Raw genomic sequence first — 27,058 nt, 5'->3', positions numbered from 1 at the left:
GGGGACACGTCTGTTGTTTCCCATCTGTGTTCAGACATGAGTGCCTATATGCTGGCACTGCAGCTGTCACTAACCACACCGTAATATACCGTAATAACCGTAAATATACCGTTTAAAAACCCACTGATTCGTACTTGTTAAAATGGGAAATTTTATGTTATATGAATTTTATCTCAGAAAACTAAAACTAAAATTTTAAAGAAGAAATATTCCATCTCATCTCCCGGAAGGAACCATCGCAGCAATACTATTTTTAATTCCCACATGTATCCCACTCTCATGCCCAAGATATTTCAAGGTATGTCACGTATGTCTATTACACGTTTGTTTTTCTTTAGTGTGACTCTATGAAATTCCCATCTCACTGAGAGGGAATCAAGTTAGAAGGCCCTTTTATGGCTCAGAAGTGTTGGTGGTGAGGAAATGGCTCCCTCCGTCTCCTCTGTTGGAAAGGGCATCGGCCTGACACACAAATGGAGAATCGAGTCCTCACCTCTTACTCCCACCCGCTCAGAACACTTTGGTTCTGTAGTGTAAAATTCTTTATCAGATCAGTAGAATTCTTGACATTTTGCCCAGTACCTGAGGAGAAATAAAACCTTTCTAACCCAACTGAAAAACGCATGTCGAATAAAATGCTAAAACAAAAAAGAAGTCCTAAGACCACAGGTGAGGAACACAGGGCTAGGCTCTGCCATTGTCCGTGAGATGGTTACAAGTGGGACCCATCAATGAAAAGCTTATCTAAATTAAAATACTTATTTTTCACATGAAAGTCCCAAAGTTTGCCTAGGCCACAATGCTTTTAAAAGTAATGAATGAAGATGCGTTTCCCCCCTGAAATAAATTCCTTCTGTATCATCTTATTGCTGATTTTTTTTTCTTTTAATTTTTTTGATATCGCACCAACTTCTCCCCATTCAGAGGTTTTTCTCTTCTGTTTTGAAAATTGGCTAAGAAAAAAAAAAAAGATCCATTTTTTTTCTATAGGTTTGTTTTCTTACGAAAAATGAAGATTGACATGCTTTGGTTTGGGGCCAGTTGAGATCAAACCTCAATAATTCTTAGAGACCATTTGCTTTGAATAATAGCTGTGGCCAGGGAGATACTTCTAGAGCAGTTGGAGAGGGAGCCTGTGGCAGAGGGACAGTGGAATGTGTCCGGGGAGCCCCATCAGGCTCGCGCCAGCCATTCTACATCAGGGCAGGTACCTCCCCGCTGAGATTCTGGGGATCAGGCTGCGTGGAGCCCACCTTTTGCCATCTTATTTTGTGGTGGGGTCACTGACTTCTCTTGCCTTAGTTTCAGTGGTGGCAAAAGCCACGTGAGGTACTGTCTACACCAGCATCGTGGGCATGAGGGAAGCACGGTGCTTTTCTATTGCCCCAGACAAGCCTTTCTCTCATCCTTGTACATCGTCACCCTCTTTTTCAAACAATAGTGAAAACAGAATGGTGATGTTTGGGGAAGATGCTCTCTCTATTATCTTTTCCAAAGTACAGTAATACCTTGGTTTATGAGCATAATTCATTCTGGAAACAAACTACTCATATTGCAAGACATCACTTGTTTACCACATTAAAATGTATTAGAACTGTTTGCTTGTCTTGTGGAACACTCGCAAACCACGTTGCTCTCAATCCAAGGTTTTACAGTACAGTAAAACATAAAAATAAGAAACAGCCTCTTCACGGCTAGGTGGAAGTTAGATTTTGCTCACTGACACGTTTTTAGTCCCTTTCTACACTCTAGCTCCTTGGTGTGTCAGGTTCCAGGAGGTGGTGACTGCACTAGCGTCTGCATTCTCTAACTATCCCCTCAGAGAGTGACTTCATTCAAATCACGGGGACTCTGTCATGTGGGTGAGGATGTGGGGGAATGAAGATTGAGAACTCATAACATTATTAGTGCTATCAATACAATAATTTATAAATGTTTCTAGAGGGAAAGCAGTCATTGACAGAGGCTACCTTTTCTATCAATTTTCTTTTTGGGTGACATTTTCCCTGAATGAGTTCTGTTGCATTATGAAAATGAGGCAGTTGTCGGCAGACAGTCTGTGACGTGAACTCACTCATGCCACTTACTGTGCCATTTCCATATGCTTGCCTGGGGCCCTTCCTGCTCGTGTCTGAGTGCACACTGCAGGATTTCATCCACCCCCACTCACAGGTCCTTGGCAGATGCAGACACACGGGTCACCAAACTTCAGAGAGCACCATCCTGCACTGGCTGCTGCATGACGCCTCTGGGAGAGTCAGCATGGCTGTCACCTTCTAGGAGCCATTCTCTTCAGACCCTGATGTTTGAAAAAGCCAGCAGTCTATTGTGTGCACCATTTTCCCCCAATCTGAAAATCAGAGAATGAAATATAAAAATGAAGCCTCCGAGCCTCATAAGCATAGGTTATCATTGAAGAGGCCTGACCGGCATTTCCAGGTGATCGATCTAGACCTGCCTTGAAAACAGGTCTGCAGTTATCATGGCATCACTTTCCTGTTCTCGCCAGCACCCATCTACACGTGGAGTGTCATTGCTGGGCCTTTTTCTCTCTCGTAACACTTTTTTTTTGTCCTTAGTTCCCCCATGCTCCCAGTAATCATATTTGCCGTCAGTTGTCTTTGTGGAGATTTAATGACTTTTTTAGGGACAAATGCCAACGCCGACGCCCTCCAAAGAGACCTATGATATCAGCCTCTGTCTGTGTGACAGCCCCATGGGAAAAGTGCGCTGAGCTAACGGCATGAGCTGATTGTCACGTGTCACGGCCAGAAAACCGCCTGGCCACCTCTGAACCTGCACTCCGAGCGTCTGGGCATCAAGCACGTTTCCCTGGGGCCTTCCGAGGCCTTTTCTGCCTTGTTACATTGATTATATAGCAAGCATTTCTTTAGGGCTTGGGAAAGGGGGTACTTTATTGCAGCTCCTCTAAAAACCCATTTCCACATGAATCACCTCTGGCCTTTTTCTGTTTGGCACATTATTTAGACAAAGAGGAGTTTGTATGTATCACTTCCCACCAGACTCTCCTACGGGGAAGCCGGGGATTTGGAACCTGGGATTTTTTTTCTCTCCTAAATGAATGCCTTGTTGGGTAGGTTGTTGACACAGTGCAGTTTCTCACATTTTTATAGCGTAAGGGGACTGCTTGAGCCACAAGGACACATTTCCTTGTTCTTATTGATATGAGCAATCTTATTTAACCTTACATACTTGGCAGGACTAATTTTTGCTGCTCAGTGTCGTTTGCAATGTGATTCGTATCTCAATTTAATATAAAATTATATTATACTTCATCTACATTTCAGAAATTTGTCTTTGGAAATGTTTTTTTTTTTAATGATGTAATCCAAACCTCTTATTTTACAGATGAGAAAACAGACATTTAGAGCAGGGTTTCTTAACAGCGGCTCTATTGACATTTGAGCGGCCAGTTAATTCTGTGCTGTGGGTGGGACAGGGTAGGAGGGTGTCCAGTGCATTGTAGGGTGTTTAGCAATGTCCCTGGCTTTTACCCTTTAGTTGCCAATAGCATCCCCCAAATTGTGACGAACAAAACTGTCTCCAGACATTGGCAAATGTTCCCTGGTTGAGAACCCCTGTACAGACAGCTAGGCTGTGACGAAGTCAGGGGTACAACTCAGGTGTCCCGAATTCCAGCTCCGTCTTCTCTAATTTGGGTCACAGAATTAAGCTGTCGACCTGCGTAGAGCTCGCAGTAATGATTGTGAGTTCTCCTGCAGCTCAGGGGAGGTAAGGGGGCTCAGGAGGCTAAGCATCCAAGATCTAGGAAGAGCTGTGTAGAACTCTGTACAGATGCGTTTCCTATACTCCACCTCCCATTTGCTCCTAGAACCAGTGATGCATTGCTTCAACATCTATGAGTGAACTCCTACCGGACAATACGTCTTGGAAGTGCATAAGATGTATATCCAGAGTGAACACATTTGGGGGAGTTGGGTCGGGGAGAATACAAGACGCAGAAGATTGTTCCTCCATGTGCGTTGGCCATCCACATGCTCAGCCTCTGGGACTAGCCCCATGGCAGCCGCTGCACAGGCCTGACAGTGGGCATGACTGGTTCTCAGCTAGGTGGGCATCCAGTTGGCCCTGATCTCCTTCTTAGCGTGGAAGTCCTGCTGCACAGTTTCTTCAGCACGCGTTCCTAAGCTGTAACACACACCCGGTGTATACAGGGCCCCCTTCTGTCTTTCCCTTTAAATCTGTGTCACTTTTCTCTCCTGGCCACAGGCTTAGAGAACACCTATAGCTCGAATGTGCAGAAAGTGGCAGGTAATGAATGCCTCAGGCTCTGATGGAGAAGTAAAGTGTAATGACCAGGGATTTCATAGGAGAGAGATCAGAAGTTTTCATGCTGGGCCTCATTCTGGGGCCCAGTATGAACCCAGGTTTCCCCTGTTTAAAGGTAAGAATGGAGACTGATCTAACGTTCGTTTATGGAGCAGTGTCTTCGGCTCAAAGGCTCCATGGAGCTGGTCTGAGGTGTCTTTCCTCTAAACACAGGGTTCGTTAGGTGGCTGCAGCTACATGCAAAGCAAAAATTTCACTCAGCTCTCTGAGTCTATTATTGAAATCATGCTGGAAATACAAAAGAGAAATAGAACTTTTGCATGAAATTACTTTTGGGTAGTTAAATAGGCTCTGAGAACAGAGGTAATGAACTGAGGAATAATAGGTTCTGGTTATGCTACTAGAAATTGTGGTTTTAGTCTAATAAATCAGTGCTGTAGAGAAAAGCCCTGTCGAAACTTTTCCTGTCCTATTTCTTTTTTTATTTTTTGAATGAACAGTAGGGTATTCTCTGTTTCTGAGTTATTTCCTTCCCAGCCACCTGGTCATCATCCAAAGGGGGAAAACAAATTAGATTGAGTCCGTGAGCTGTATTTCATTGCCGTTCACATGTGGGCCACAATACTCCATTTGTCACCAAATAAAGAAAGAATGTTCTGGAAATGTTGAACAAAGAAAAATTCATATTTATGTCTACAGTTGAAATTTCCTAGGGGGGAAAAAATAGCAGCGAAGCTAGTAAAAAGGGGACACAATGTTCAGTAATACCAGTCTGTATTTCTGAGGAAGAATTGTGGCGTCTCTTTCTGCTCAGCGAGTAGACTATGATTGAAGAACGTGACTGTGCCACATTTCTCCAGCTATAAAGTAGGGATAAGAGCTGTGTCAGCCGTCCTGACAGTGATGCTCTGAGCACAACTGCTGTAACAGTTGGAAAAGAACTCTGATTTTTACGAAAGAGCATCGTATCCTAACAAGCCAAAATCCCAACATGCCCACCCAGCACATATTATTACGTGGCACTTCCCATTCCATCACTGATATTCTTCCATTTGCCGATCGAATATCAAAACTAGCCTCCTTTTCCTTTCCCCTCCCCCAAGAGCAGCATTGCCTGCAAATGGAAGGAAACAGGTGAGAAAAAGATGCTACCTGAGCAAGCAGGTATGTCAGCCAGGGTCCTGACAAGCAAAAAAGTGTCACCCTCCCATTGAGTATTTTGAGAAGATAGTAATAAAAGGATTGTTTATAAAAGCATGGCTAGGGTATAGAAAAGTAGAAGGGCTGATACGGTAGTCCAAGGCTAGTAAATGTAGAGTGCAGTATCCCCTTCTGAAGGGCCAGACAGACGGAGCAGCTTCTGAGCTAGAGAAAAGGAAGTGTGGCGAAGCCTCCTGACTTGCCTTCCTCCCTCCAGAGGATGAATGCGTGTGTTGATGTGGTCCAGGCAGGCCCAGCTCCCTGGCACTGAGCAGGATGGAGAAGGGTAGAGAGTATATCCAGAGGGCAGGGAAGAAAATTGTCCCAGCGTGGATCAGAGCAATTCTTTCAAAATAGCCCTCTTCGTTCGCTGAGACTAAAAGGCATCCCTGCATGCACTCCACCATCCCATCCCTCTTTGTCCTTGATGGCTTACGTCCTACCCCCTGCCTCACCTGTCATTTTCTATCCTGCTTGCTGCCCTCATTCCTTCTTCTGTACTGTAATAATGGCTGGAAAAACTAGAGCTTATTTCGGATCACTTCTGCTACTGTGAACAGCATGAGGTGTGTCCTGCCCTTAGAGTAGCACAGACCTAGGGCAAGGATTTTACTCTGAGCTCATTGCATCCATTTTCCTCAGGACAGACCATCTCTCTCAGCAGCCTCTGCACGAGCGAGTTCTCCCCACGTGGGACACAATGGCACAGTGATGGCTTTGACCCACTCACCAGCCAGCTTGCTAAAATGTAGACTCCACACATCAGGAGGCATCAAACTGCACCCCCTTTGGAGGTCAACCATTTTGGTCCTCTTGGGTAACATTTAGAAAATTGTTTCTTCAGATAGTTTGTCGATACACAAGAGACCTTAGAGAATTGATGATACCTGGATGGATATTCACTCAGCTCTCTACCCCCAGTTCAAACCAAGGCTGTGGATCAGACTTTGCCCTTGATCAGAATAGTGTTGCATTCTTTTACAAATATGTTCTTCAGCATAATGATAGAGATAGATAGATAGATGATAGATAGATAGATGATAGATAGATGATAGATAGATAGATGATAGATAGATAGATAGATAGATAGATAGATAGATAGATAGATGTGTGTGTGTGTGTGTGTGTGTGTGTGTGTGTGTGTGTTTTAAAGATTTGGGTTAGCTTGCTTAGAGCCATCCATTCTCTTGCCTTGACCTACGTTTGGTGAAGCTCCTATTGGCAGGATGACTGACAGGGGTTTCAGTCCTGGGGTCTTCGGTTCCTGTAAGAGTCCATGACCACAGGCTCATTACACCTTGCTCCTTGGTAGAAAGCCATTAAAGGGGGAGGCAGGAGGCATGGATTCTACAACTGGCTTTACCGCATCTAACTGTTGAACTTGAGTACATCACATTATCTCTTTGGGTCTCAGGCATCTTGTCTGTGCATACTACAGTAAGCACGAAGCGGCCATTACTCTCCAAGTGAGCAATATGGAGTGACTTAGCCATTTCACTAGAAGCCGTCTGTCTTTGGGCACGTCATGAGAAAGTAGGGTTCTTTGGAACAGACAATAATGCCAGGAAAAATAGAAGGCAGCAGGAAAACAGGAAGATCAAACAGGAGATAGATTGATTCCATGAAAGAAGCCATAGGCGTGAGTCCACAGGAGCTGGGCAGGGCTGTTGAGGACAGGACATTGCGGATGTCCCTCATCCTTGGGGTCACCCAGAGTCAGAGCCAACTCAATGGCATGTAACACGGGTGTAACTCCTGTATCCAGGCAACTACTGAGACTTGAATGAAGACCTTTATAGTCCTTGGAAGCCAGATCTGCCAGACACATAAGGAAAAAGTGTGCTAAACGTCATGCAACCAGTGTTATCCATAGTCCTGCCTGATGTGTCTGCTGAGTGACTAGCAGGTCCTTTTAAGGGAGGACTCACACTCGCACAAGCTGTGAATTCATTGTGCACACACCAGTTGGGTCATTGTATTTGGCAACCTGTCAATAAACTACACAGTAAAGATTTGAATAATAGAGGAGGGCAGTTTCAAAAGACTTGTTACAGTCTATTGAGTCAATAACTTAGAATTTTCAAAAATCCCCAAATACAAATTGACACAATTTTGAGTTGTTTTACAACTTATCAGGCCATTAATTTAAGTTTTAAAAGTCCCTTAATATACTTAATCATAGCCTGTGCCCTTTGAACATACTGAAATATGTTTCAGCATGCTGAGGCACAGCAGCACCAGGAAAAATGACTTTAGGGAGTTCCATAAAACTTGCCAAAGCAACCATAAATATATTCCACATGAGGTCTGCTTTGTGTATCATTTACATGCATTAGGTTGGGCTTGATCTAAAGTGTTCATATCTATCCTCTTGCCCTATCTCCCCAGGTAGGCAACTGTGGTAGACAGGAAAATGTCCATGACCTTCAGCCATATATTAGGCTTGAATCCCATATATGCTACTTCCTATGACACCTTAGGGAAGCCATTTTGTTCCTTGGAACCTGTATCTTACATGGAAGTGACAGGCTTACCTTATCGGGTAGCTGGGAGGATTGGCACAGAGCAAGGCAGAGGTAAGACCTTAAGTGAGACTTGTTGAATTGGGACCATATGCAAGAGGTAACACTGAGCATAAGAGTCGACAGCACTCTCCAACCTCTCCTTGTAAAGAAACCCCTCTATACCCCACCACACACACACACACACACACACTCTCTCTCTCTCTCTCTCTCTCTCTCTCTCTCTCTCTCTCTCTCTCTCCCTCAGAGAAGCCAGCAGTCCACATACACTTACCTCTATATCTTTTATAAATTCAGTTACACCCCCTACCCCACAAGTCAGCATAACTACCACCTCCTACCCACCCCGTAAAAATATAAGAAGTTTAGACTCTGGGCAGGATGCTTTGAAAACATTTCCAACCCTGATCTAATATGTCATCATTATTTATAGAGCCTTCTTCCTCTTCCTTCATATCTCCTTTCATTTCCGTTTGTACCCTCATCTAGAACCTTCCCAGAAGATCCCATTTCTGAATACTTCCATCTCTACTTTCTAGCTCTCAGATTTGAGAAATGCGCTCCAGCTGGGTGAAAGGCATGATCAGTGACCGTAGGGATGTAAAGATAAATAAGATACAGGCTATCCTGCAAGACACTCACTGGCTTACAAATCTGAATATGAGTTTTCTGCCTGGAGCATAACCGCCATATGTAACTGCCAAATCTGTGTACCAACACTGGCTAAGAATCTCCCTCTCAGCTGCCACTGTTATGTCCCCACCAAGATACCCCCACCCTAAACTCCACCTTCTGGAGAAAATTCATTATAGTCTCATTGACTTCATTTTTAGAGAGAAATGCTTCTTATCATGCATGAGAGCTTATTAAATCAGTTCATTCGGACTGGAGTTCACTAGAGCCCGCTCTAATGCTGCCCGAGGGCCCTTTGCCATCTGGACTATGTATGTTATAGGTAGATAGCATCATAATAAGATCGTCTGGTACCTAAATGGGCTTCAAGATGGATCTGGGTTACATCATCATCCTCACTTTTAGAGTGTCAAACCTGGAAACACTGGCTGGAAGGTTGCCAGCTTTTACTACCCAAACAAAGCAAACCCCTCAGCCTCATCCAGGGAGTGTCCCGTGTCGTTAGTGGCTGGGTGATTCTGAAATATTTCCATCAAATTCAAACACCGTGCTGCATGGATCATGACCTAGAAGCAGAGGGTCCTTCCCCTGTGAAAGGATCCTAAGTCTTCGGGATTGTGCAACTATTTTGCACGTGAAATAAATATTGACCACTCTACCCAATCATATCTGCTTATTGATTCTAGAAATTGTTAAATGAAAGAGTTGAACATTATCCTCAAAGACACTCACTCATACACACACTCACATTCACACTCACAAACATGTTGCAGAGTCAACATTTGCTCTCTAGGAGCAAAAATGGTCTTGGGACACTTGTTGATTTCCTTTCATGTTGATTTCCCAATTAGTATAATTTTAACAAGATCCCAAATAATTGTTCATTTCAGGAAAGGAAATGAGAAGAACCTATAGGAAGAGTTGGTTTGGGTTTTATTGTGGGAGGTTTAATGCTTCCAACAATAGTAATAAAAGCAATGGGGGGAAAGCTACAGAACCAAACAAATATAGATGCAGGATTTGGGTTACTTCTAGAAGAAAACTTGTTCAAACCATTGATCCTTCCTAAGGTTGACACAAGCTATTTCACTTTAGAGCTCAAGAGTTTTCCTCCAGTCGAACTACGGAACACAGTCAGATGCCACTTCTATTTTGACAGCAAAAAAAGTTATTTCTCTAGCTAGCAGAATCTTTAAAATTAGTAAGACTGCCATTTTCCCAGGATATAATATTCACATCAGTTGTGTTTTTGATTCATCATGGAGTCTGAGGGACAGGATATGAGGAAGAAGCCGACATACCTTCTGAACAACGGTTCTCCGAGTGTGCGGCCCAGACCATCAGCACGAATTGGAACTAGTTACAAATGCAGATTCCCAGGCCTCGCCCAGATCTGCTGAATCCGAAACTCTGGGGTGGGGGATGGGATGGCCAGCAATCTGGGTTTCAACAAGCAGTTTACGTTTGAGTAGTTTGCTGTTCTTGAGTAAGACAACATGCGCTTTCCTTGTGTGCTTCTGGGAAACCAATTCCTGAGACCCTGTAGTCACTTAAACAAAAATGCGCTTCGGGAGCCTTATGTGATAGACACCCAGTCACTCACTGGGAGTAGGAATCAGATGGAGGAAACAGAACTATCCCATGGGGGAGCTAATATGTGGTCCTGGGAATAGAGAAGCAAACATTACTGTGTTTCCTCCACTAGGGAGAAAAGAGACCTTGCTCTATCCGGCAGCTCCCTAACCACCACCAGTGGGCTGTTCGGTGGTTAGGACAGGCCAGACTACATCCTGTGGATTTATGTACACTGCTACAGAACAAGCCTTCTCTTCTTGAGCTTTCTGAAGCGCGTCTGTCTTTGGCTGTTTCCTTGAATGCAAATATTTTGGCATGCTTGCTTTCCTAGGTAAAGAGAGTGCCTTGCTCCTTGGCATGTTAATAAACACTTATTTGTTGGTTGACTGATTCATTATTCTCCTTGTCAAGTCACATGGGTGCTACTCACACCAAGGACACACACATCCAGTTGTGTGACCTACACAATCCCCACATTGAACAAGTGGTCAGCATATCTTAAAATGTTGTGCCATAAAAGTGCAAGTTGCACAAACATGTTTTTCCTTAACTTCCTAACAGCCCAAGTTGGAAGGATGTTGGGGGTGTGGTGAGCACCGTTTTATTACAGATGGCGACATCACGACCCCTGGAGTTATGTTCTGTGGCAGAGCAAATGGGGCGCTTCTAGCTCCTTTGCATTCTCTGTCCTTGACCGGTTCTCCATTGTCCAGGTGAAGTACTGACTTTTTAGTTTGGAAGAGAAGTCTCTCTACAAGCTAACTTCCACCTGTTTTTCCAGCTGAGTTGCTTACACCTCTTCCACCCTGCCCACCCTAAACTACAGCAGAGTAAAATTATAAAACAACACTCACCAAGCCCTTACCATGTGCAGGGCTTGTTGCCAAAGCCTCATTTGCATCATCTCATGCAATCTTCACCACAGCTTCCATAAGGTGCAGGCACTATTACCATCTCCACTTTATAGTTGGAGGAAACTGAGGTACAGAGATGCGAAGACACACCACCCAAGGCCCCATAGCAACTTGCAGGTTCCAACACAGCAGTCAGCCTCATGCCCGCATGTCCTTGCCACACTCACTCTGCCCCGTGTACCCGTGCCCTGGGTGCCTCGCTGACAACACCTCCTGTTCCAAGTCTCATTGGAGATCATTTTCATGAAACCTTTCCTGCCCCTGCTTCACTAGTAAAAAGCCCTCCCAACAATTTGGGCCTTCATTGTACCCTAGTACAGAGCTCTTTTGTATCGCTCTGTTACACTTTTTTTGTCTCACCTGGCACTGTAAGCCCCTTGAAGAGGCAGCTGGTTTTTTAAGCTCTTTATAACCCCAGAGCCTCGCATGCTACCTGGCCCAGATTAAGAGGTATTCGACAGGTGCTGAATGAATGCAGGAATGGATGGATGGAGGCTACCTGATTCCTGACCTGGATGCTTATCAACTAGACTAGTTTGGGGGTGTGGGTGGCCAAGAGTCTAGGGGAGCCACTGGCCATTGCTCTGACCAGCCTGTGTCCCTTGGGAAAGGCTCTTCTAGCCTGAGGTTTCTAGGTCCAAACAAGATGAATGGTGCGCTATGCTCTAATAGGGGACAGCAGCTCGGGCTCTGAGGAAATACAAACATGGCAGTTTGTGGGATCACCTAGAAGGCAAGCTCAAACAGCCCTATGTAAGCTGGAGCCCAGGAGCTAAGCTCCATGGTGGGGACACCTCACAGTCGTAGAGCCCGGCAACAGATAGCGAAGTCCATTCTATGGAGCCGTAATTAAAGCCTCCTCCTGCATTTGCCTCTTTGAGGAAAGCTGACTGCATATGATACAAAAGGGCCTGTTGACGGTATCTGTGGGACCTGAACAAAGTTTGCTTTTAGAGTTCAGCAGCGGCACACCATCAATCCCACTGCATGATAAATGCTTCTGGCATTTCCTTCAGACACAGCCTGCTAGGGAGGTTTTCCAGTTCTAAATTGCAGGAGTCCGCCATATTGATCAGGTGTCTTTCATCAAAGGTTGCTGAAGCCCCCTGAGCCGAGGGAATGCTCACCTCCCAGGCCCCTCCATAACCCCAGCCCTTCAGGCAAGGAGGATTATCATTGTTGGAATGCGATATATATCTTAATTTGTTGATTTCTTTTTTTTTTTAATCCTTACCACATGCTCACTGCAGAAGACTGCAGTTAGGTAAATATCCCATTTCCTCAGTACTTCTTTCCTCAACCTCCATCCGATTTTCCATTTTAAGAAGAAAATAAAGAGAAAATACGTCCCGCAAATAACCCTCGTATTAGAATTTACCATTCTGTGTTGAATTTGTGCCCTGCTGCCAGCAAGGGCTCCTCCGCCAAGGTGCAGCAGGGGTTAAGGTAATTCGAGGCAGCGGCCGCTGGTTTGCCTCTGGCCAGAGGTGCCAGGAGCATCTCGTTAGCATTTGCTCCTTTACTCCTAACTGGGCTCCTTGTCAGCATGTCCTTACCTGGGTGACCAGGTGTATCAGATCCCATCCAGTCCTTCCAACAACATGGCAGCAATGAGCTCGCAGATTCGTTCAAGCTAAGTCTAGAATTAAAGTGCTTTGGTTCTAAGCCTAAAACTTGAAAATAAGTTAATCTGAAACGGAGCTGCCACCACCATCTCCCTTTTGTTTTATATGGTGTTCCAACTGTTTCCCCATCCTCCCACCTAAGGACAAAGAGGAGTGTCCCTCTCTTCCTCACAGCCCTCCCTGGGCTTGGTGCATAATGTGGGTTTCATATTTATTTAGGAAACATAGACAGATGCCTTGGATCATGGAGTATGGAGGCCTTTAGGAGGAACTGACAGAAAGAATTGGGGTAATTGTGGCTAGTGCTGCTGTTACTGCACTTTCTTAGTTATCTGATTGAATGGAAATGAACATCTCTAAGATTTACCAAGGGTCCAGGGCTGTGGGATGGAGATACTGGCATAATGTCTTCCTCCTACTTCTTCTCTCTTTTTGCCTCTTTTAGTGAGGAGGTCAAAAGGATGTAGAGTTTGACATGACGGTCCGTCGAGCACATCGCGGCTTCCAGGAAAGTTCCGTTTGCCTAACGCCCTAACTTTTAGCTAAGGCTGTGCCAGAGTTCGGCCTCTTGGCCCCAGATCCCTCAGCTGCTTTCCTCACTAGCACAAGGCCCTCCTTCTCTTTCCTGCAACTAAGGCTGCAGACTTCCAGGCTGGAGAAACAGCCCAGTCTTAGAGTGTACTGGGCCCATGGCTTTTCTAAGAGTTGACTCCCCAACCTTGCATCACACCAACCTCCCCAGGGGACCCTGAGGAGGACGCCTTCTCTCCACCACAAAGCATCAATCCCATAGACCTGAAAAGGCTTCAGTGCTGGACTGAGGGGACTCTGCACTGGCTTACCTGACATCTGTCCTCAGGACTCACTGAGAACCCAGGCTGATGCTGGCCCCCCTAGGTTCTACACAGGTCTCATCCAGAAACAAAATTATCATCCCAGGGAGCATGCACATTGTTAATAGAACTCATGGGCCAGCATGGACCATGTTTCTAAATGATAATTTTACCAAGAAATGTACATAAGTGATGAATGCCAGAAAAATTATTAATACCTACTTATTAGATGATCGCCATTGCCTTTTTGATTTAGATAAGTAGGTAGCATATGGTGGTGCTTTACAAAATCCTAGGGTGGACCTGGGAGCTAGTCTTTCCAGACAGTCACCTGACTGGGTTACTAGACTTATTTTCAGAGTTCCAGGTGTTATTTTTCTAGGTCAAAGGTCAGAAGCAGTAAGATATGGAAATTCCTGGGATCCAGGAGAACCCAACCAGGAGGCACAGAAGACACTAAATCCAGTGTTGGGTTATTAGCAAGCTGAAGGTGTCATATTTATATGAAAATTGAGCTGCAAAAGGGAACAACAACTTTCCCTTGGTCCTTCTATCTTTCAAGCCACACAGCATCTCCTTAGTGACAGACAAGCCTGTCAGCAGAGGCATTTCTTGAATGTTTGCTATTTAAGGACAGATCTATTAGTTAGCATTTCAGCCGTGACACATGAGCGAGCTTTAGTGGTAAGTGGGCTCTTTAGTAACAATAAGTACCCAAATCCAAACTGAATACCTTTGAAAGATTATTTGCTTAATAATCATGTAAATCCTTCCAGATAGGGGTTTTATCCCCATTTTAGAGATAAGGAAACTCTGCTCAAATAATATGTTCATACTCACCCAGCTAGTAAGAGCCAGTATCTGTCTGACTTCAAATTTCATGGTCTTTCCAGTAGGCTCATACCCTCAATAATTATAATAATAATAAAAAAAACTTATAAAATGTAAACATACTATTTATATTATAAAACATAGTAATGATAATTATTATCATTATTATAAAGTAATACAGTAAGTCCCCGACTTAGGAACATTCGAGTTGCAAACTTTCACAGATAAGAACGGATCTCACATTACGAACATTCTAGATGCGAACAAGCTGCGAAAGTAGCTCACGTATCTGCCGGACATTGTCACAGTTGTGCTGCTGTGTGCTTACTGTACAGTGCGATAGTGTACAGTAGTACAGTGCTCAATCGGAGCCCAGGATGTCCGGAAGCAAGAGGAAAAACAGTGGCGATGTGGAGGGGACTGCTGGGAAGTGCAAAGCAGTAACCATGGAAACAGACGTGAAAATAATTGAGATTGGACTGAGGTGAAAAGATGGTAGACATCTCTCATTCTTATAACATGAATCATTCAACCATTGGCATTCCATTGTATATTTGTGTCAAAGGTGTATAAGACTCACTTTGTCGGACTTATGAACGAATTTGACTTACAAATGTTCTCCTGGAACGGAACTCATTCGTAAGTCGGGGACTTACTGTAATAGCTAGTGTTTGCTGAGCACCTGCTATAGACAGGCACTGGTGTAACGGGTGTCACAGGCACCCACTCTTTGAATGATTGCAGCCCTGCTAGGCAGCTTCTGTCATTATGACTGGTGTGTAGAGGTGGCCTGCAGGAGGTTAAATCACTGTCCACAGGTACACATCAGTAAAAGGTACAGCCAGAACTCAAGCCCAGGCAGCCTGCCTCCAGAGCGTGGGCTCCTGAGCTCCGGGCTTTATTCCCCACGGTCAAAGGGGAACCCGCTGACAGCGAGTGTCCTTAATATCAGAGGGGGTCATCCAGGGATCAGAGAACTCCATAACTCACTTCACTTTAGACCCGAGAATGCCTGTGTCTTAGGATGTATGTTTAAGCCAGCACATCCATTTGAGGGGTGGGACCTCTTCTATTACTATGGGCCGCTGTGAGAGCTGCCGTCATTACTGACAGACCAGGCCCTGAAATGCACCTGTTTCCATCCTCACAGCCTGGCCAGTTTTCCCCCAGCCTGCTCACTGGTGCGAGGGGCCCTGCTCCCAAAGGCTGCCCAGCCTTGGCCAGTGCCTCTCGGGAAGCACTTGTCCCTGGCTTTGTAATCCTCCCTTCCCGCTGCAGTCCCCTGCTGGGCTCGCCTGGTGACAAAGAGCTTTAAGGAATTTCCCGTCTCCCCCACTCCCTTAAGCACTTCTTCATTGGGTACATCTCATTACTGGGCTCCATTTACTGGTCTGGCATATGTTTGTTCGCACTTAGCTTTAGTGTGCCACGACTTGTCACCTTTCCCAGCCTGGCTTTTAATAATGTAAGTCTTCCCTCTCTGATGGCTTCACTGCTCATTATTTGCTGTGTGGCACTCCGTGAGCTCACCCACTGGCACCTCTGAGAAGCTGGCTTCCCCCAGTGCAGGGACAGCCCACACGCATGTCCTCAGCGGTGGCTCAGCTCTGGCCCAGCCCCAGGGAGCAGGCCCGAGCCCTGCTGGGTTGGACGGGAGGGTGGCACTCCTCTGGTTCCGACCCAGGACACTCACTGTAGAGAGAGTATCAGTGGCTACTGCCCTGTCACCTTCACCAGGCAACTGGCTTTGGACAGGTCACTGAAGTACCCTGCACCTCAATCTCCTGAGCCTAAAGTAGGGATGATGGTAATAGTAACTGCAATAACATTTCCTTAACAGCTGCTGTGGGGAACCAAATGGAAATACGATAGTCCTTTGTAAATGTAAAATTTGCAAAATATGTGAAGAAGAGGTGGCGAGGCGGGCTGGCGGGCTGACAGCGTGATCGATTTTGTCAACACAGAGCTGACACTGCCCCAAGACGGGCCCAGAGTGCGCCTCCGCCTCTGGTCTGCCCTCCTGCCCCCAGACTCGGCCCTGGATCCGACTGCTGTGGACTTCCTCAGGTGAATCTAGCCCCCTGATCTTTGATAGGTGAGGTAGGGTTATTACTGTGGTTTTATTGCAAAGACATTCAATCCAATTTTGTTTTGTCCTGTGCCTAGAATCCCTGGAGTCCCACCAGGTGGAATCTGTGATTCTGTAATGAGAATTGTGTCTTGATGGAACGCTGGCTTTGTAAGACATGTTTAAAGGCTCCCTCTGTAGATTTGGGAGCACAGCCTGCTTGGTTCTTCCTGTACTTCCTGGTATCAGAGTTAGGTGAGGCTGCCAAGATCATTACTCTTTGGCAGATGATTCCTGCGGTCCCCTAAAAAACTTTTGGAACCTTCCAGTCACATGCAATCATCAAGATCTTCCTTCAGAAAAAGTAATTTCAGATCTTTTCTAGAAATTTTACCAGAAAAGCCTTTAAGCCATCTCTTCTTATAAAACCCAATTTTAATTTGCTTCTTCGTGGACCATCTTAGCCACCCTGTCCTCTCAGGTTAAGTAGGCACATTGCACAAGTTCAAAGGGGAGAGAAAAGTCATATTTATGGGGTTCAGGTTGCCCGTGGTGGGTTAGCAATAGAATCCTACGTTATACTATGAAGAGGAAAGTGCTCTTTAAATAATGGCTGGAAAATCGTACCCTTAATCCCTTGTGTGTTTTAGAAATTGGCACATCATCAGAATCTTGTGCAATGGTTTTGTCAGGATGTCCTAAGCATAGAAGGACGTGGAAGATGGCTACATTTCTTGGTAGATCACAAAAGCGAGTGTGTTGAGAAGAATACGTATTGAGAAGTATGCACTGTTTAAAGTTCCTGTCTCGACAATCATCTGATTTAGAATGGCTGGGGAATTTTCCTGAAGTGAGTAATGTACCATAAGTAGACATTGTGAGCCCATCCATCACATCAGATCAGGACAGAAAAGAAAGAACGATAATAAGGGAAATACCATATTTAGCTTTCAGAGACTCAGATCAAATTTTACATCGCTACTTACCATTACCGAAGGTGCGAGCAGACTGTATAGGCTCTAATTTAATTGGGGTTGGGGGAGAATAATTGGTTCTGTGTCTCTCTGGCTTCTGTATATGTGTAGGTTCATTAAAAATTTTTTTGCTTCAATTTTTAAAATTAAGCCTAGGAGAAAGGCTTCTGATGTCATTAGCTTGATATAGAAAAGAACATGAATTTTTTTCTTTCCATTCTTTCTTTCCATCCTCCCTTCCTTCCTTCCATCCTTCCTTTCCTCCTTCCTTGAATAATATTTAATGTTTGTATGCTGCTTTACAGTCTGTCTTTATTTCTTTGTTTCTTCGCAACTGTCCTTCAAGGGGGAGACAGAACAGGCCCATCGTAGGGATAAGGAAACCGAGGCCCACACCTCAGATCACACAGCCTCTCTCTCCATGGTGATGACATCTGCATTAGAATGTCATCTCCCAGCTCCTAGCTCACTGCAGAGCCCGTTACACCTGGAACCTGTAAGAAAGGAGATACACTCATCAGATACAATACACCCTTTCGTTATCCCTCCACACTTTCCCTCAAGAGTTAAATCCCATCCAAAAATAAGTAGACCCAGGAAAGGCATCCTGGCCTGTACTAAGGACAGCAGGTGCTGCTTCCGTGTCCTCCCTCTGCTCCCACCAGGCAGGACCTGGGATGTCCTCTCAGTCTTTCGCCCACACCCTTGCTCTCCCATCTGAGACGGGATGGTCAGCCTTCCATGGCTCAGAATCACCATAGGACTCCCAGCATCACCACCACGGCCCCTTGCCTCGTAGAAGGGAACATGATCCCGGATGAGTGCTGTTAGTTGCTGATGGCTCTGCAGTTTGGCTGTGCTGTCTCAGCAGGTGACTGCTTTGGTTTCAGAATGCAGCCTTTAACCTTGTAGGGGATAAAAGCTACTTACTCTTGCCAACACGCCGTCATTGAGCATTTATGGTGGCCAAGACGTGGGACAAGGGAACAGTCATTGTTTTGTGTGTCTGTGGAGGGTCTTCATTGTGGGATCCAGAAAGGAGTTTACACAAAGTGCGGATGGGCACAAGAAGGGCTGCTGGGCTCTTACTTTGTGCCACCACCTTGCCATCATCTGTAGTCTTTCCCTGATTGGTGAAGGACCCTTCGAGTGGTCAGATTTACCCCAAGCCCTCCCGAGCCTCGTGGTCTGAAGAGAGCCTGCAAGCAGTGAAGAGCCTTTCTAGGTCTGCTCCGCGTGCTTGTACCCTGACCGGGGACAGATAGAAAAGTCTGTGTGATCGTGTGTAGTGGCGGTGGTGAGCATTTGTGGGGCCCACTCCCCGTGAGGCCCCTGGAAGGCCGTGTGACAGTCGGCTGTTGCCTTTACATGGATGGGGTGTTTGTACAGTCAGGAACAAGACTCTGCCCCTCTCTCTCTCTCGGTGAGTGTCTCACAAATTCTTTGTCCCTCAGTCCCATCGTGCCATCCAGGAGGAGGTGCTGACATGATGAATGAGCAGGACATAAAGCCACTGCTGCCCTGAGCAACAGCTGTCCCACACCATCCACTGAATAATCAGATAAATGAGGCAACGTGGGGTCTCACCCAGTGAGAACTTTGGTAGAGGAAGTGCCAGTCTACTCTCGGTTAAATCAGGTGGCGGGCCCTTCTTTCCGTACTCTCACTGTGCTTTTAGCTTTCTAGATCCCGCTCCCCAGGTCTGCTGTTGGGAGTGAAATAGAGACTGTCCCGTTTACCCTGAGGGCTGGGGAGCGGCTATGCATGGTAACAACTGCAGGGACCCTCTACCCAGAGCAGCAGGGAGAGGAAGGGTTGAAGTAGGTGTTGCCCAGAACCTGCCAGTATTTGCAACAAAAGCAAGAAGCTCTGGCAAAAAGTCTGGAGGCGTCTTTCTTGATCACAGGTGATATCGCCTAAGGACTTTAATTACCAAGGATTAAGCAGGAAGTGGAGTGCTGGACCTAAATGAATAATGATACAAAGGAAGTGAAGCAGAAAAACCCAATTTCCTTCCGTGAAGGGGAAAAAAAATATCGATTTATTTAAATGAAAAGAGAAGAATGGACTGCGTCATTTTCCGGAGGCCAGAGTTCAATGGGTTTTTAAAGACTGTGTGTATCTCCTTGGCCAGACCAGTGGCTGGAATCCTCAGCCTGCCTGCAGGAATTGGAACGTTTTTAAGATGCCGGAGCGTTCCTCCCTGACAGATGACTCACTGATTCAGCCCCTTCTCTCCCGCGTCTCCTCGTAGGCCCTCACCTGGCTTAGCTCACATTTTACAGTCAGCACCTTGGTTCCCCAGAAAAACGCATGCAAAATTGCGAAATAGAAAAGCAGTGGGCCATGTGACTCCATCAGTTCTGCCTGGCCTTGCATCAGCCTTGACTTGTACCGATCAGAGGCCGGGCTGGGGTATCTGCTTACCGGCAGCCTGGAGGCCCCAGACACCTACCCAAAGTGGCCATTTAAATCCATGCTCTTAGCACACCTGCTGGGTAACTAGGGCAAATCTGTAGAGATGAATGGAACTGAAATGAGATCGGAGACATTCACAGTGAATAGGAAAATTGCCAGAATGGAATGCAGATGGATGTGGTGGTTATCGTCATATAAGGCAGTGACTGTGGGACTTGACAATGTTCCACTAGCAGGATAAGGCCCAGGGCTCTGCCTGCAGTGATCCCATCCTGCTGTGAGTCATGGTACCCAGAGTCCAGGGCAGGGGGTTCTAAAACCTTATCATTAGCACTGCGGTTGGAAAATGCTAGGATATCATGATTCAGGGGGAGGGAAACACAGGGAGGTGAAGGAGGTGGAGGAAGACACACCCACCCTGGGATGGAGCAGGTCAGTTTCTTTCATTCTTATGCAAGTCCCATGAGATAGGCATTGTTACTCCTATTATACAGGTGAGAAAAACGGAGGCTCTGAGAGGTTCGACTCTGTGTAGGCGGCAGCAGTTGGGCACAATGGAAAAATATGGGTTTTGGAGTCAGACAGAGGCAGGATCAGAACCTAGTACCACCACAGGTTCAGCGACTTGGGGGCAAGTTCTGTAACATGTGTTTTCTCATCTATAAAATCTGGACCAGTGTGCCTATGCCCTGGCTTAGGGAGCATTAAGTAAGATACTGTGGATAACAGCACAGCCCCAGCACACAAGAGACCCTCAGGAAATGACCGGTATCATGATAAGACCTCACAGTGGGGGAACCAAGATTTGAACACCGAGAGGTGGGGCCCATCCCAACCTGTGCTCCTTCCACCAAGACCCCTGGCCTCCCGAGCCATACGTGAGGACTGTTCTTAAGTGATGGGCACGAGCAGAGCTGGGCGCAGCGCAGGCCACCCGAGGAGCCCAGTGCCCTAGGCATTCTTTGCATTTCAGCTTTGCACGCTGCAAACAAGTTCCCGTGCATCGGTGGACAGGGCTGAGACAGGCAGGAGGACACCCTCGCTCCGTTAGGCACAGTATAGATTATTCTCTGAGCATTTCTGTATGTTTGAAATATTTTATCTAACAACTTACAACCCCCTCCCCAAAATTGTATGAGTGAGATTTCATTAGCTCTGACTGTTGATTAGCTGAGGTGGGCAAGACACTGAGAGGAGTTTAAAAATAATCCTATACAGAGCTTCAGAATTTGCCATATTATTACAGAAATTATATGTCTGTGTCTGTCTGGCCTGCTACTTCATGTATCACATGTCTTTGCGTCCCCAAAGCTTAGCCCAGTACTTGGCACATAGTAGGTACTCAACACACTTGGGCTGAACTAGCAACATAGAAACAAAGAGCTGGAATGGGAGCAAATCCTGGCCCTTCCCCCAAGAGTTGAGTCCCCAGAGCTGTGTGTGTGTGTGTGTGTGTGTGTGTGTGTGTGTGTGTGTGTGTGTGTGGCTTCAGTTTGACCTCCTCTCACCTGAGGACTTGAAGGCAGACAGTTCATTTCAATAAGTACCAAGCTTGGTCGTGGGGGCGGAGCTGGGTTGATCACAAGCACCAGAAATGTCCTTGTTCAATTACTCAGGAGGCAGGTCAAAGGGGCATTGCTTCCTGTTTCCCACTGAGATGTGCTTTCATCCCCCCGAAATGCCATCCTCCACGCCCTCCCTTCATGGGATCCCAAATAACATGGTTCACACTGATCCTTTACCATTATTGCCCCTTGGAAGACACATCAAATGCCGGCCATTAAAAACAGACGAGTTCACAGGCCTTTAATGATGACACTGATAACTGTGGATTTTTGTCTCCAAGGGTCCTGATGAGCAGAGGTGAGAAGTAAATGATGGTGCTAACTTTTATGTCCGTGGTTTATTGATCTGGGAGCTTCAAGGGAACTCCACCAGCCCCAAAAGCTTGGCAATCCCGATTTCCTTTTCATCTATGTAATTGGGTCACCAGGGTACCATTAGGTTCCAATTTATATTAATATTAATAGGAAGGCAAAGAACATGATGTGACATTTCTGTAATAAAGTAATGGACATATCAAAATATTCTACCTGGTAATTATAAACAAATGAGTTTTCCCACCGCTCAAAGAGGACTGTGCTGCCAGCTTATTGTGCACTTCACCGTAATTTATCAGGCAGAGGTTCCATGCTGCCATGTAAACTGTCTCCAGAGTACATAAGGACATTCCATCATACAGTATCCACCTTCGTCCGTGTCATTCCTGTTTCCTGTTTCCTAACAGGTGAAAGTCATGCTTCGCATTTGTTCCACGTTGGCCCGTGATACCTCAGAATCCAGCTCTTTCTTAAAGGTGGACCCTCGGAAGAAGCAGATCACCTTGTATGACCCCCTGACGTGTGGAGGTCAGAACGCCTTTCCAAAGAGAGGCAACCAGGTTCCTCCTAAGATGTTCGCCTTTGATGCGGTTTTCCCACAAGATGCTTCTCAGGTGGGTATAAACCCCGCTCGGGGCCAGGCAATGTTATTAATAATTCATTTCAAGGAGCTTTTACTCGTTCACCAGGACCTATGAGCTGGGAGGGTGTCCTCCAGGGTGCTTCGGTGGACCAATTTCTCCACCTACACAACTTTTAGAAGCCAGTTTGAGCTCCATTGAACAGTTCGGTTCTTCTGAGTGACTGGTGTCGTACCGTGGGCAGGACCATTGTGCTGAGATTTCAGTAAAACACATCCTCGGGGAGCAGAAGGCGCGAGCCTGTCAGTGGGTGGCATCCCAAAGCAGGAAGGTAGCAGGAAGTTTCAAGATCACTGCACTGAGGGGCTGGCAACTGGTCCATTAGGACCCCACTCCTGCCCCTCCTCCTGGCTGTGGGTGTGGAAAAAGGGAAAACATGTTTCAGGGAGCTGGGTTAGAATCAGGCAGGCTCCTAGGGCCCCACAGAGGACAAGTCTGGAGCATAAGGCAGGGAAACTGAGGCTGGCATTCAGTCCAGTGGTCTGGATGCATGGAGTGGCGGGGATGTAGAGAGGCTAGGCACAGCTGGTGTACCAGTCAGCTACCGCTGCATTACAAACCACCCTGAAATCCAGTGGCTTAAAACGATAAGCATTGATTATTGCTCATGAGTGTGGGGCAGCTGAGAGTCTTCTGCCCCCAGCCCGGCTCCCTGATGTCTGTGACCAGCTCTGGGTTGGGTAGGCAGCTCTCTCCGCTGATCTTGGCTGGATGCTCGCCCATGTTTGGGGGTTGGCTGGCTTTAGGGTGGTCTAGGATGGCCTTGGCCGGGTCCCCTGGTCTCTCTGCACACTGTCTCTCGTCAGCCAGCAGGCTATTTGGGCTTGCTGTCATGGCAATGGCGGGATCCAAGCATGTAGGCTTCTTGAGGCCCAGACTCAGAATCGAAACACTACCTCTTCTGCTGTGTTCTACAGGTTCAGGTTTGAGGGGTGGAGAAGAGACGCCACCTCTTAATTGGAAGGGCTCCAAAGTCACATTGCAAGGGGCACACACGCCGGGAGAGGTGGGAAATTGTGGCCATCATTGTTAATTTGCTATGACTATAATCTTGGGGGCTCAAGGTGCCAAGATTCCTGGATCCAAGCTCCTGGAGCCCATCCCAGCAGGAACAGATGTCTACTAGAAGATTCAGTTGCACCATCTGGTGCAACTCACATGCAATGAATCGGTGCAACCGAATCTTCTAGTAGACATCTGTAACCCGGGTTATAGGGATACAGGGGCCTGCTTGGCCTGCACTTTGGCATCAGACACCTGCACCTTCCTGATAAATTTCCAGCACTTCTAAGATTTATACAAAACAGTGTGCAATAGGATGACTGATAGCCTGTTAGCAGAATCCGGGACAAGGGTGCTAACAGCTACCCTTTGCAGCTCCTGTTAATTTCCTCTATGTTGCGTCTCAGTGTAGGAAGATGTGATGCTCACGCAGGCTCCTATATCACACGGTCAGCACAGTGCACATATTATAGGCTCCGTTCATGAATGAGCTGAGCATGTGTTTCCCCCAAAGAGTTGGCTGTGAGAAGACAAAGTACTTTACGAATAAGTTCTATGGTTTCTCTCTCTTCATTACCTTTGTGTGTGTGTGTGTGTGTGTGTGTGTGTGTGTGTGTGTGTGTGTGTGTGTGTGTTGTACCACCCATGGGCTCACTAGTCTAAACCTGACATTCGGTCTAGTAAATGGCCTACAAATAATTGAATGAATGCAGTTAAAACTTTTCAAAAGCCAATTTCCCTAAGTTTTAAGAATTCCAAAGCAAACCCTACATTAAGCACAGACTATTAATGTGCTATAAATTTCGTCCAGAAAACGGAGCCATTTTTATTGCTAGTCTTTATTTACATTTCATACATGGTTACGGAACTTGTATGCTCAATATTACAGATGCATTCACTTTAGAATGCTTTACTTTTGCTAAACTTTCCAATGTTATAATAAGCTACATTTCAAAAAAAAAAATTGCAGCTTTCAAGAAATTTCATATGCATTAACCCATTTATTCTTCCTAGAATTCTATGGTGTAGGAAAGGGAGGCATTGCTATTTTCATATTACAGATAAGGAACTTGAGACTCAAAGACAAAGCCTCTTGTCGTCGTCCCTTTCCTGAGCAGACATCTTTTCCGGATTCTTCCCCTTGACCTCTCTGTGTCCTGCCCCATACGGGGTTATATCATTGACCTCCTGTCATTTTATCCACTATTTCCAAGCAGTTTGCCCTTGAGCAAGTCACCGCACCTCTCTGGGCCTCAGTGTCCTCATCTGCAGAATAAGGACAGAACCAAAAATGACCTCCTTAAGGCAGTTGTGAGTCATTGAATCGATACACGTGAGGTGCTTAGAACAAAGCCAAAACGTAGTCAATGCTCAGTAAATCTGAGCTAGTATACCATCACTGTTTGTAGTGGTATACCGCTTCTGGCCAGGAGCAGCATCAGTCCCCACAGGGTGAGCACCCTTTGAGTTTCCCAAGCAGGGAAGCAGACAGTGTACAGGGCAGGCCTCTGCTCTGAGGTCCTTACTGTTGGCCTGTAAAGCAGCAGCCGCCACAGTGGCCCCAGGCAGTGAAGATTCTTGCTTTTTCTCAGTCTCTGAGGACATGTGCTTCCTGAAGCTCAGACGTGATTACAGCAGTCCTTGCTCCTTGTCACCCTTTTGAGCCATCCTTACTCCCCTTAACTGGCCTTGGCTGTCGTCAGCTGCCCACTGCTGGGGCAGACCTCTGCTGGGTCTGGCTTTAAGATGACTTGGCCGGTTTGGGCTGCCAAAGTAAAGCAGCACAGACTGGGTGGCTTATAAACAACAGACATTTATTTCTCACAGTTCTGGAGGCTGGAAGTCTGAGCTGAAGGCGCTGGCAGATTTGATGTGTGGTGAGGGCCCCTTCCTGGTTTATGAACGGCATCCCTGCGCTGTGTCCTCAAGTGGTGGAAGGGACGAGAAAAGCCTCTTTTATAATCCCATTCGTGGGGGGGAGAGGGGGCTCCACCCTCATAACCTAATTACCTCCTAAAGGCCCTGCCTTCCCAACACCATCCCATTAAGTTTCAACATAGGAATTGTGGAGAAGTCACATCCAGTCCTTAGCAGGAGGCGTGGTGGGGGAGATTCAGGCCTGTGGGAGAGCACAGGCTTCCTGCAGACCTGGCCTGGCCCACGGGGTCTGTGCGCGGGCAGGCTCCCTACTTCTCTAGGGCCCACGAAAGGCAGCAAGCAGCCTTCAGAGGCCATTGGCCGCTCCAGACAAACCCCAGATGGTCAAGTCGCTGACCACTCTACTCAGTGGATACCGGGCAAGAACTCTGCAAGGGGAGGCCTGGCCACCCTGTGCCAGATGACACCTCTCCTGTGCCTCCTCTGTCCTAGGGCCTTTACTCAGGTGACTCTTCGATGGCACTTTGGTGCACACACAACTGACATTCTCTCTGCTGACCTTGAATCTAATACAGTTTATTTTATGGGTGGCTCAGGGTGGGCTCTCAGCCTCTTAACCCTCATCTCACTCTATGTTCAAAGAAAGCAGAGCTCATTTGGCAGTAACTTCTCCCTGCTCTGCAGAGGCGCCGCCTGCAAATTCCATCAAGATTCTGCGACCTCAGTCTCAGGGTTTAGCGCCAGGTTCCTGTTACCCAAGTCCTAGGGTGGAGGGTAAGGGGTGGTGGTGCTCAAGACTGTCGTCCCCGCAGCAGCCCTGTCCTGGGCAACCCTAGCCTGCCATCCCCTTTGCCTAGGAGGTGCCTCCAGCACAGTTGCTGAAGCGACCACTGGAACAGTGCACAATTGTTGGGAATGTGGTTTTTCCATTTCGGTTGGTGAGAGAAAATTGATTTCTGAATACTTAGGTTCATTGTGCAACCTGGAGCTGGATAACTGCAGGCATTGCCGAGGCTGCAGTTTTCGGATTCCCACTGGGAGGCCCATTGCTCTGATGACTGCAGAGCCCCCCCCCCCCCCCTGTGTTTGGAATGCTTGCAAGAGATCTGACACCGGTGCTGAGACAGACATGAAGGCAACAGCACACAGCGAATAATTCTGTCCTCCTGCGGCTGTGAGAGCCTCGGATGCTAAGCTGAGAGCTCTCTCCCAGAGCTCCCAGTTGGTCCACAAACACGACTGAGTCCTTGTGGTTGGCAGAGCGCTGTATGATTGGATGTTAATGGGGAAATACAGGAAAGCCATCCGGAGTCTGGCCCCTGGTTCAGGAGTTAACCCGTTTTGTTTGTAAAGGATTTGAATACGTTGAATGTATCTGTGGAGAAAGAAAGAGGTTAGTGCTGACAGGAGGACAATGTGGACTGAGAAAGAGGAGGGCGCTTGGGAGAGAAAGCAGACGAACATCACAAACCTCCTGCTTATATTGGAACTGCAATGTGTCTCAAGGTCACGTCCCTGAAATGGCACATCACCTTTTCCCCTCCTATAAGTCTGGCCCATTTTACACGTATACGCTGTGTGTATGTGTGTGTGTGTGTGTGTGTGTGTGTGTGTGTGTGTGTGTGTCTACGTGTGTGTGTCTACAGAAAGGATCCAGTGAGCAGAGGGCGAATGGGAAGTTTCAATGCCTGGTCTGGGAGGTCAGAATGGCAGATCAGGGAAGGCTATGAGGTCCATGAAAGCAGCCTGTGTT

The 27,058-nt window shown here is 46.6% G+C and overlaps 1 protein-coding gene across 1 annotated transcript in view; it reads left to right on the top strand.

The window, feature by feature from the left end:
* KIF26B (kinesin family member 26B) overlaps positions 1-27,058 on the top strand; it is a 166,358-nt gene that overhangs the window by 48,233 nt on the left and 91,067 nt on the right. The window contains exon 3 of the mRNA XM_019623854.1: positions 22,192-22,398. Within this exon, the coding sequence (XP_019479399.1) occupies positions 22,192-22,398 (207 nt within the window). The remainder of the gene's footprint in view (positions 1-22,191; positions 22,399-27,058) is intronic.

Source organism: Hipposideros armiger, unplaced genomic scaffold (genome assembly GCF_001890085.2).
Source record: "Hipposideros armiger isolate ML-2016 unplaced genomic scaffold, ASM189008v1 scaffold_567, whole genome shotgun sequence".
Taxonomy (NCBI): Eukaryota; Metazoa; Chordata; class Mammalia; order Chiroptera; family Hipposideridae; genus Hipposideros; species Hipposideros armiger.
This window is presented reverse-complemented; position numbering and strand designations above follow the sequence as displayed.